At 42.1% G+C, this 11,233-nt stretch overlaps 1 protein-coding gene across 1 annotated transcript in view; it reads left to right on the top strand.

Annotated features, from left to right (window-relative positions):
- Nucleotides 1-9,307: 9,307 nt before the first annotated feature.
- The window catches only part of LOC126281533 (myrosinase 1-like), a 28,507-nt gene continuing 26,581 nt past the window's right edge, over nt 9,308-11,233 (top strand). Inside the window, exons 1-2 of the mRNA XM_049980581.1 lie at nt 9,308-9,454; nt 9,592-9,725. Coding sequence (XP_049836538.1) covers nt 9,316-9,454; nt 9,592-9,725 — 273 coding nt within the window. The 5' untranslated portion in view covers nt 9,308-9,315. The remainder of the gene's footprint in view (nt 9,455-9,591; nt 9,726-11,233) is intronic.

Genomic DNA, 11,233 nt, shown 5'->3' with positions numbered 1-11,233 from the left:
GTCTCGGTCGGGCACACAGTTTTAATCTGCTAGGAAGTTTCATACTTAAACTAACTTATGCTAAGAACGACACACACACACGCACACCCATGTCCGAGGGAGGACTCGAACCTCCGGCGGGAGGGGCTCAACAGCGCGTCCACTCCACGTGGCACTACATCGAAATTTCTCAAATCATTAGGAGCCGTGACACTTGAAAGTTTACTCACGTTGGCATATAGACCGTATAACACTAATTACATACCATCTGACTTTCGGGATAACATCACCCACTCAATTTTTAAGACTGCAAGAGCCATCCAGTGGGAGAATTACTGCACAATGAGCTTAAGAGATCATGCATCCAAGTTGTTGACAGGAATAATACACACAAAAATGGAAAAGAGAATTGAGAATGTGTTAGATACGATTAGTTTGGCTTTAGGAAGGGCAAAGGCACAACAGAGGAAACTCTGACGTTGAGGATGATAATGCAAGCAAAAGTGAAGAAAAATCAAGACACTTTCATAGAATTTGTCGACCTGGAGAAGGTACACGACAGCGTAAAATGGTACAAAATGTTCGAAATTCTATCTCAGAAAGATAGGGATTAGCTACTGGGAAAGACGGTTAATATAAAATGTATAAGAACCAAGAGGAGACAATAAGACTGGAAGACCAAGAACGAAGAGTACGGATTAAAAAGGGTGTGGGACAGGTATATAGTATTTCGCTCCTGCTCTTCAATTAAAATGTCGAAGAAGCAATGACAGAAATAAAAGGAACTTTCAAGTGTGGGATTAAAATTTAAAGTGGATGGAAAACAATGACAAGATTCGTTGACGACATTGCTACCCTCAGTGAAAGCAAAGAAGAATTACAGGATCTTTTAAATGAAATGAACAGTCTGATGAGTACAGAATGCGGATTGAGATTAAATCGAAGAAAGACGAAAGTGATGAGAAGTACCAGAAATGAGAACAGTAAGTTCAAAAATGGTTCAAATGGCTCTGAGCACTATGGGACTCAACATCTTAGGTCATAAGTCCCCTAGAACTTAGAACTACTTAAACGTAACTAACCTAAGGACATCACAAACATCCATGCCCGAGGCAGGATTCGCACCGGCGACCGTAGCAGTCCCGCGGTTCCCGACTGCAGCGCCAGAACCGCACGACCACCGCGGCCGGCTAAGAGAACAGTAAGAAACTTAACATAATAATTGGTGATCACAAAGTAGATGAAGTTAAGGAATTCTGACAGGAAAATAATCCATGACTGACGGAATAAGGAAGACATAAAAAGCGGCCTAGCACTGGCAGAAAGCCTCCTGGTCAATAGAAGTCTACTAATATCACACATAATGCTTGCTTTGAAGAAGAAATTTCTATGAATGTACGTTTGAAGTACAGCAGTGTATGTAAGAGAGACATGGACTGTGGGAAAACTGGAACAGAGGAAAATAGCAGCATTTTATGTAGTTGCTACAGAAGAATCTTGAAAATTAGATGTACTGAAGGAATGTGGACTTTCTCTGCAAATTCGGCCAGGAAAGGAATATATGGAAAACACTGAGAAGAAGGAAGGACGGGAAGACAGAACATCTGTTGAGACATCAGCAATAACCTTCCATGCTACTAGAAGGTAAAACTGTAGAGGAAGACAGGTACTGGGAGATATCCAGCGAATTATTGAAGACGTAGATTACAAAGTGCTACTTGAGAGAAAAAGGGTGTCACAGGAGAGGACTTCGTGGCAGGCCGCATCAGTCGGTTCAGAAGACTGATGACCCAAGTAAAAAAGAAATTGGACCATGATATCGCCAATTACGATTGCAATGGACACAGGCTCGTAGATTTTGAAACATGTACACAACTAGTCATTAAAATTGCTACACCACTTGGATGACGTGTTACAGACGCGAAATTTAACTGGCAGTAAGAAGATGGTGTGATATGCAAATGATTAATTTTTCAGAGCGTTCACACAAGGTTGGCTCCGGTGCTGACACCTAAAACGTGCTAACATAAGGAAAGTTTCCAACCGATTTCTCATACGCAAACAGCAGATCACCGGCGTTGTCTGGTGAAACTTTGTTGTGATGCCTCGTGTAAGGAGGAGAAATGCGTACCATCACGTTTCCGACTTTGATAAAGGTCGGATTGTAGCCTATCGCGATTGCGGTTTATCGTATCGGGACATTGCTGCTCGCGTTGGTCGAGATCCTATGACTGTTAGCAGAATATGGAATCGGTGGGTTCAGGAGGGTAAAACGGAACGTCGTGCTGGGTCCCAACGGCCTCCTATCACTACCAGTCGAGATGACATGCATCTTATCAGGATCGAGCTGCCACGTCACGATCCCTGAGTCAACAGATGTGAACGTTTGCAAGAACCATCTGCACGAACAGTTCGATGACGTTTGCAGCAGAGTGGACTATCAGCTCGGAGACCATGGCTGTGGTTACCCTTGACGCTGCATCACAGACAGGGGCGCCTGCGATGGTGTACTCAACGACGAACCTGGTTGCACGAATGGAAAAACGTTATTTTTTCGGATGAATCCAGGTTCTGTTTACAGCATCATGATGGTCGCATCCGTGTTTGGCGACATAACGGTGAACGCACATTGGAAGCGTGTATTCGTCATCGCCATACTGGCGTATCACCCGGCTTAATGCTATGGGGTGCCATTGGTTACACGTCTCGGTCACCTCTTGTTCGCATTGACGGCACTTTGAACAGTGGACGTTACATTTCAGATGTGTTACGACCCGTGGCTCTACTCTTCATTCGATCCCTGTGAATCCCTACATTTCAGCAGGATATTGTAGGACCGCATGTTGCAGGTCCCGTACAGAAAATGTTCGACCGCTGCCCTGGCCAGCACATTCTCCAGATCTCTCACCAATTGAAAACATCTGGTCAATGGTGGCCGAGCAACTGGCTCGTCACAATACGCCAGTCACTACTCTTGATGAACTGTAGTATCGTGTTGAACCTGCATAGGCAGCTGTACCTGTACACGCCATCCAAGCTCTGTTTGACTCAATGCCCAGGCGTATCAAGGCCGTTACTACGGCCAGAGGTGGTTGTTTTGTGTACTGATTTCTAAGGATCTATGCACCCAAATTGCATGAAAATGTAATCACATGTCAGTTTTAGTATAGTATATTTGTCCAGTGAATACCCTTTTATCATCTGCATTTCTTCTTTGTGTAGCAATTTTAATGTCCAGTAGTGTATTAATGGAAACGTGTCGGCTAGTCGAAAGAATCACATTTCTTGCTACATCAAGTGGATGGTCCATCGGCCGGCCGGGGTTGCCGAGCGGGTCTAGGCGCTACAGTCTGTAACTGCGCGACCGCTACGGTCACAGGTTCGAATCCTGCCTCGGGCATGGGTGTGTGTGGGTTCCTTAGGTTAGTTAGGTTTAAGTAGTTCTAAGTTATAGGGGACTGATGACCTCAGCAGTTAAGTCCCATAGTCCTCAGAGCCATTCGATGGTCCATCCCGGATATTTCATTATTGAGAAAAACGGTTGCTGGAAACGTTCACTGCTCTATGGGCACAGGCTGCTGGGCGCAGTGTACACTCAGGTGACGAACGTTATGGGACATGTACTAAAATCGTGTCAGAACTCCTTCTGTCCGGTGCAGTGCAAAAATATTGAGCCACGGCGCCTCTACTGCCGCCCATGTTTGCGGAAGTGTTGGCGGTTCGGGATTGTGTGCACGAACTGGCCTTCCGATTATGTACAATAAATGTTCGATTGGACTCTCGTCAGGCCATCTGTGTGGCCAAGTCATTTGCTCGAATTGTCCAGAATGTTCTTCAAACCAGTCGCGAACAACTGTCGTTCGGGGACATGGTGCATCTTCGTTCAGGCACACGAACTAAATTAATGGCTGGAAATGGTTTGCAAGCAGCCGAACATAAGCCAATCCCGGCAGTGATCGGATCAATAGGACGAGGGGACCAAGTCAGTTCCATGTAAACACAGCCTCCATCTTTATGGATTCACCACCAGCTTGCACAGTGCCTTGTTGACTTCTTGGGATCATGGAGCCGCACCAGGTTGCACAGTGCCTTGTTGACAATTAGGTTTCATGGCTTCGTGGGGTCTGCGCCACGCGTGAGCCGTACCATCATCTCTTACCAGCTGATGTCGGCAGTCACCTGACCAGCCTACGATTTTCGAATCGTCTAGGGTCCAACCGGTGTGGTCACGAGGCCAGAAGAGGTGCTGCAGACTTTGCCGTGATATTAGCAAAGACACTCGCGTCGGTCGTCTGTTGTCATAGCCCTTTAGCGCCTTATTTCGCCCCAGTGTTCGAATAGATAAGTTCGTCGTTATGTCCCACATTGATGTCTGCCGTGATTTTTAGCAGTGTTGCTTGTCGGCTTGCACTGACATCTCTACGCAAACTCCGCTGCTGTCGTTGTCCATGGTGAGAGGTAATACCTGACATTTGTTATTCTCGGTACGCTGTTGACATTGTGGCTCTAAGTATACTGGATTCCCTAACGATTTCAGAAATGGAATGTCCCATGCATCTAGTTCGAACTGCCGTATTGATTCCCGTCGTGCGTCCGTAATCACGTCGAAAATCTCTTCACATCATCTAAATGCAAAGGACAGCTCCAGCAAGCCTTGTGTACGCGATATTACTGACATATGTGTATGTGTATGTTGCTCTCCATTGACGTTTCCATCTCAGTGTTATGCTATGCGGAACCCACGTGGGCTTCCACAGCACGTGTGACAGTTATCTAAGGCACCATGAGAACTTTGGTCTACGTGAACATTAATTTGGATCACTGGATTCCCTTCATGTTTCACGTCCTCCCAGACGTCGACAGCATATTCCAGCAGTATGACTGTCCGTCTCATGAGGCCAGAAATGTTATAGGGATTTGAGGAGCTGGATAATGAACTCGCGTTCAGATGTTGCCCACCAAATTCCCTAGATCTAAAACCGATGAAACACATGTATGACGCTCTAGGGCGGCAGCTGAGCGACCACAAATTACCAAGCCTCAATTTACAAGAGTTGAGTGATCTCTGAGCAGACAATTAGTACCATACACATCCGGAATCCACCTAGGATTTATCGAATCCGTACCACGCAGAACTGATGTTTTTGGCATTCCAAAGATTGACCAACTCGTTATTATGTAGGCGGTCACTATGTTTTCCCCTAACAGTATATGACCCAACCTAAATTTTCATTTCCAGTTTCATCCAGTTTCTGTTACTAATATTATACGGATATTGCTATCTTTAACGTGCGAGACTATTTCTGTGACATACCCATGGATGTCCAAGTAGGTTAGGATACCAGTACCACATTAACAGTTTATCCTTCCAACCTGCAAGGACGTTCAGTCTAATCTGTTATCAGCGTGGATGATTAATCATTAGCCCTCTCGGAGGATTCCTCTAACCTAAAAATCAGACCAGGGGTGAGTAGGAGTCGCACAACGTAGTTACGTATAAAGGAAGCTCATCCATTCTTGACGACATTGTACTATGAAATCTCGCTTCTTGCCAAATTTCGTGATTCTGCGTCAACGGGAAATAGCTGAAATGTTTTAATGAGTTTGCGAGTATCAAATGTGTAATATAAACGGCTATATGCACATTAATTGCACCACCAAGAAACTGTAGACCTTAAGAAGTGACAAGTTCTAATTTGATACATCCACCTGTTCATGACAAAAGAGGGTTTTATCAGACAGGCAGGCAGACAGTCTGAAAATAAATGACTCCTTTTTCTTTTGATATGATTACAAATAAACAATTTTCAGATTTTTTCCTATGACTAGACTGTGAAATTCTGCTTCTTAAAAAATTTCATGATTCTAGACCGACGGGAAGTATTCTACAGATTTTGATCTGTGAGTTTGCGAAAGTCATAATATGTTATATAATTGACCATAATTTTTGGTTTCATTAAGTTAGAAGCTTTAACGTTTTACACAGCCAAAGGACTGTAGATCTCAGTAAGTGACATAAATTTCATCTCGATACGTCCAGCGGCTCCTGAGAAAAGGGGTTTTCTAACACTCGAACAGACAGCAAACAAACAGGCAGGCATACAAAGTTATCCTATAAAGGTTCCGTTTTTGCCAATTCTGGTACGGAACTCTAGAAGTTAATGTTCACACCATGTGCTTGCAAATACTCTGCTATCCGAGTAGCAGTTTTCTTTGTGTGTAGAACGTCTAATCTATTTTGGGGACGTAGGTTCCTGTAATCCTCCACCTGACAGTGGAGGCCGAGAAGTCCACATGCGACCTATAGTTAACGTGTTTCACTCGGCCTGAAATCATTGGATCGCGATGTTCTGAGTGAGTTTATGCACTTAGTGAATCAGCTTTCCACTCCGTGTGCGAGTCTAGGTGGTTTCAATCATCTAGTCGTGTAAAGGACCTGAATATGGGACTTATAATCCAGGTGGAAAGCGCCATTAGTCCCAACGTTGGGTACGATTTGAAGTCGGTTTCATCCAAAGCGGTCATTGGCTACCGGCAGTATCTTTTACATTGCGAACGAGACCTCTTGGTAAACACAATGTTTGCACACTGGCTCTCTTTCCTGATGTGACTGCTAATTTTCCTAAGGGTTCCATTACCGTCCTAACGTTGGAGCTCACAATGACTAGTATACAGAACCTCTGAGATTGTCCAGTCTTGGCAGGAATTTCCACCACTAGACCAACAGGCGATGCTAGTTGAGACATGTTGTCAATGCTGGACATCGCCTCATATCTGTCACTAAGGCGTAGACGAAGTGAAGGAATTCTGTTACCTTCGAGGCAAAATAAAACTTGACGGATGAAACAAGGACTTATAAAGCAGAGTAGTACAGGTAAAGTGGGCATTCCTGGCCCAAATAATTCCATTAGTATCAAATATCGAACTTACTTTGAGGTATAAATACGTGAATATGTACGTCTGGATTATAGCATTATACAGTAGTGAATCATGAAGTGTCTGAAGACCGAAAAAGGAAGGAATCGAAGAGTTTGAAAGGTACCTCTCAGAACTAGTGGAGAGAGAAACGTGTGGAAAACACTGACACGATCAAGGGACCAGATGACTGGACGTATGTTAAGACATTAGGGAATAACCTCTATGGTGTTCGAGGGAACTGTCCAGGGTGAAAACTGCAGGGAAATACAGACATTGAAATACATTCAAGAAATATAAATAATAAATAAAAACTACCTCTAGTGTCTTTTACACGGTATCACGAAAATTAGAAACTGAAGTAGTTGTATGAGCTCAGGTTCACTGAACGAGACTTCACGACACAGCTGTTATTTGTGTTTTGGAGACAGAATTTCACCTTTAATTGTTCATGGGTAAACGTCGCGTGACTCCTACACTGGTGTGTTTCTAACTTGCCACCACTACGATTATTAGCTTGGGAATTACGATTCTATTTTCATCAAGCAACTTCTTGAAACGGATCACATGATTGAATGGACACTGTTTCAGGTCATTCAGATTCATGAAAATACTATATAATTACCGGGAATCCGGCAAAGCATCTTCCCCTACAAGCCTACAACACAACTTAACCAGAGATCCAGCCCTTAAACGCAATATGCTGTAGATGTGTTTGTCTTACTCTCGTCGATGCGCATCATGGATAGAAAAACTAAGCACTTGCTAAATTTGTCCCTCTTGGGAGTACTTGAGATCAGACAGGGCGGTAGATTATAAAAGTAATGCAGTTATGATATAAGCTATAACGCCCGAATTAAATATCGGTTAGAAAAGTATCGGAAGTGATCAAGTTTTTCTACAACAACACGAAAAGAGGTTTCGCCTGACACTAACAAAAAATTGTGTATCAGCATTAATGGCTTGTTGCTGAGAAAGTTTTATTGATTTTAAATGTTATTGTATGAGACTACCTTGTCTTTTATGAAACACTCCGCATTCCATTTGACAAACAGCTACAGAAACCCTATAAAGATTATTTTTGAATGAAATATTGCTTCAATGACACGTTTCGCCTTTGTAGGGCATCAGCATATTATCTACAAAAGAATAAATGGAAAATAATAAGTTCAATCATACACGGCTGTGATAAAACATCTAAGGGAATTTTACGAACCGTTGATTGTGAGACATTCGTAGAACTATTAAATTGTGGAATAAGCATACATCCAGGTCGCGCTCACGTGGACATGTTCTTAAGCAATGAACGCGAACTAATAACCGAACCTTCAAAAGAAAGAACAAATGACATTGTAACAAGTCGAATAAAGTGTTCAAATACAGAACAATACCTACGAATCTACCGTGATGACTGTGTTGGAGGTGCTGTTTTGTATTTAACACTTTATTTGACTTACCACTACGTCATTGTTTTTTTTCTTTTTAAGGTACAGTTATCAATTCGTGTATATTTCCAAAGCACATGTACCTGTTAGTGCGATCTGGACGTTTGCTTATTCCTTAATACAACAGTTCTACGGACGTCTCTCAATCCATAATACGTAAAATTTTCCTTAGATATTTTCTTACAGTTGTGCATGATTTGATCATACCTTAACCATTACTTTCCGTTTTTTCTTTTGTAGATAATGTGATGATTCCCTACAAACGAGAAACACTTCATTAAGGCAATATTTTCGCAACCAAGACAGTTTTCGGAAAAATGGAAAAGAATATTTTTAGTGACACCAAGAGTTTAGCTGATACGAACAAAAATACGGTGTCAGCATTAATCGCTTGTTTCTCAGAAAGAAGTGATGATATTTGAATTTTATTCTATGAGACTACTTGTTTTCACTATGACACAAAGAGTTTAACTGATACGAACAAAGAACAGCACGTCAGCATTAATCACCTGTTTCTAAGGGTGCTGCTGTGAAACTTAAACGTTATCTACAAGACCACTTTGTTTGCAGTATCAGATATTTATTATGTAAAATCATCTAACTTGGTAACAGTCCCAAATAACCTGCGAAATCTTATCGTATCAAAGCACTTGAAAAGATAGGAAAACGTAGATAAACATTGTACGTTGATGTTTTTGATATTATTTGACGCTGTAAGCAGGAAATTGATACTCCACATGAAAAACAAATTTCCGTTCTTATACCTCAGACTCAAGTGTCAGTGCCACCTTTATCTTAAATGTGCAGTTATCTCTGTGCAATTAATCGCAAAATCTCTCACTCCAATGTTTATTTGTTGACCAGAGATAACAATAAGTGGAAACGTAGTACTCTTCAGGTACTACGCTGACGAAATAGAACCTAGACGCACTATAAATACATCTGGGCAAGTCGGTCAAGTCACTCGCCGGGAACAATGCTGACATTGCTGATCGTCCTTTCGATCGTGCTGACAGTCGGGTCAGCACAGACCAATCCCAGACAGTTCCCGGAGGGTTTCTTGTTGGGCGCTGCCACGGCAGCCTATCAGGTCGAAGGTGGCTGGAATGCGGACGGTAAGTTCAGGTTGATTTTTCTGTATTCTGCATCTGTCCAACTGCGAGCAGGACACCCAAGTAAGCGACGAGTTTCGTGGTCTCGTTCGGTAGAATGCCGATTTTACTTTTCATGAGAAATTTTAATCCATGTTTAGGTAAAGGAGAAAGCATTCAGGATGTCTTTTTCCACAACAACCCGGAACTGACTGCCGAAGGTGACAATGGAGATGTAGCTTGTGATTCTTATCACAAATACAAGGAGGACGTGCAGATGCTGAAGGCGTTAAACGTGAGTATATTTCCGCAAAAGGAAGGTTCAGTGACTTTTGATACAACTAGAGATCCAAAGCGACATGCGTATTCACCGATTCGGATCTTGCGTCAATGTTTAAAAAGTGTTTCTCTAGTTGCTCTATAATCCATCTCTCGCACGAAAACGCACGTAGTTTTGGTGCCCTAATTCATGAACATGTCTTTGGGGAAAACTAACTGTCGACATACTCATATGTTACCTGGGAAATATGAAACAATGTTGCTCCTACCGTTGGCAGTAAGACACCAAAAATATGCACTGAAATATTCATAAGATCCGCAAACAAATTTCATTATCTTTTACTTTTCATTCTGCGTTCTAAGAATGAGAACTGACTGTTTGAGATCCGGTTGTGGTTCACTTAGAAATCACCCAGTGACCGTGTGATAAGACAGAAGGATTCAGAACTGGTAACAATTTTGTCTCATAGTTAACGAACACTTCCTCAAAACTTAAGTCAGAACCGTGGTAATGGAACTACTTTTGCTTTACTTCAAGCTAACGTCTTACATTGTAAGAGACAAATATCAGAAATGAGAGAGAGAGAGAGAGAGAGAGAGAGAGAGAGAGAGAGAGGGTAGTTTTCAAAGATATTAGTTAATACGTCCATTTTCATGCGAGAGAAAGATTATAGAGCAAATAGAGAAACACCTTTTAAACATTGACGCAAGATCCGAAATCACCCACAGATTTATATTAGAGTTCACAAAGAGGAAATTATGTGACTACCAAAGGTACTACTTTCAATGTATAGGAAACAGGCACAACTACACTAACTTCACCACATTGGGTTCATCACAGAACACCCAAAACATAGTGGTGATGTCTAAATAGTACACATATCATTCCGAACTTAAGTGTAACCTTACCACGTGAGAGTTTTTATATTTCAGCAGTTGTCCTTTATTCAGTATCGTAAGAAAAATAAATTTCTGGCGACATGATCGTTTACCTCTTGTTTCATACGTCTTGTATGTTGTCCCTAGATAGTCAACTACAAGTGATTCATGTTTTATAATTTTAAGTATTCAGCGTGGTGTAAGACTCACACCTCACCACATCTACTACCTAATTACTAACTTTCCTTCATGACGCTGGACAGTTCCTCCCGTTGGTATAATAAAAGAATTGTTGTATCCCGTCGTCTGCACCTGTTGCTCCATTTAATATTAGTTTTCCATCTACAATACTCTTTAAGAAATTTTCAGAATTTCAGCGCGTCAGCAATCGTAGGTATAGAAATAATTATAAAAAATAATAATCCAACTCGATTGCATAAAGTACCTGGTGTTTACCTAGGTTTCAGGGTGGGTAACCACGCCTTCTTCAGAACAATTTTATAAAACAGCTTGCCTAAATGGGCATAGTCAAAGGCTAAAATAAACACCTACACGGGCAAGACCCCATAAATTTTGTTTTACAAGTACATGGTACATATGTATCTCAGTTCGGTGGAGAGCCTGTGACCATCGTACGTTGGCTGG

This window comes from Schistocerca gregaria, chromosome 7, assembly GCF_023897955.1.
Source record: "Schistocerca gregaria isolate iqSchGreg1 chromosome 7, iqSchGreg1.2, whole genome shotgun sequence".
Taxonomy (NCBI): domain Eukaryota; kingdom Metazoa; phylum Arthropoda; class Insecta; order Orthoptera; family Acrididae; genus Schistocerca; species Schistocerca gregaria.
The sequence above is the reverse complement of the archived record's forward strand: the minus strand, read 5'-3'. Positions and strand labels throughout refer to the sequence as shown.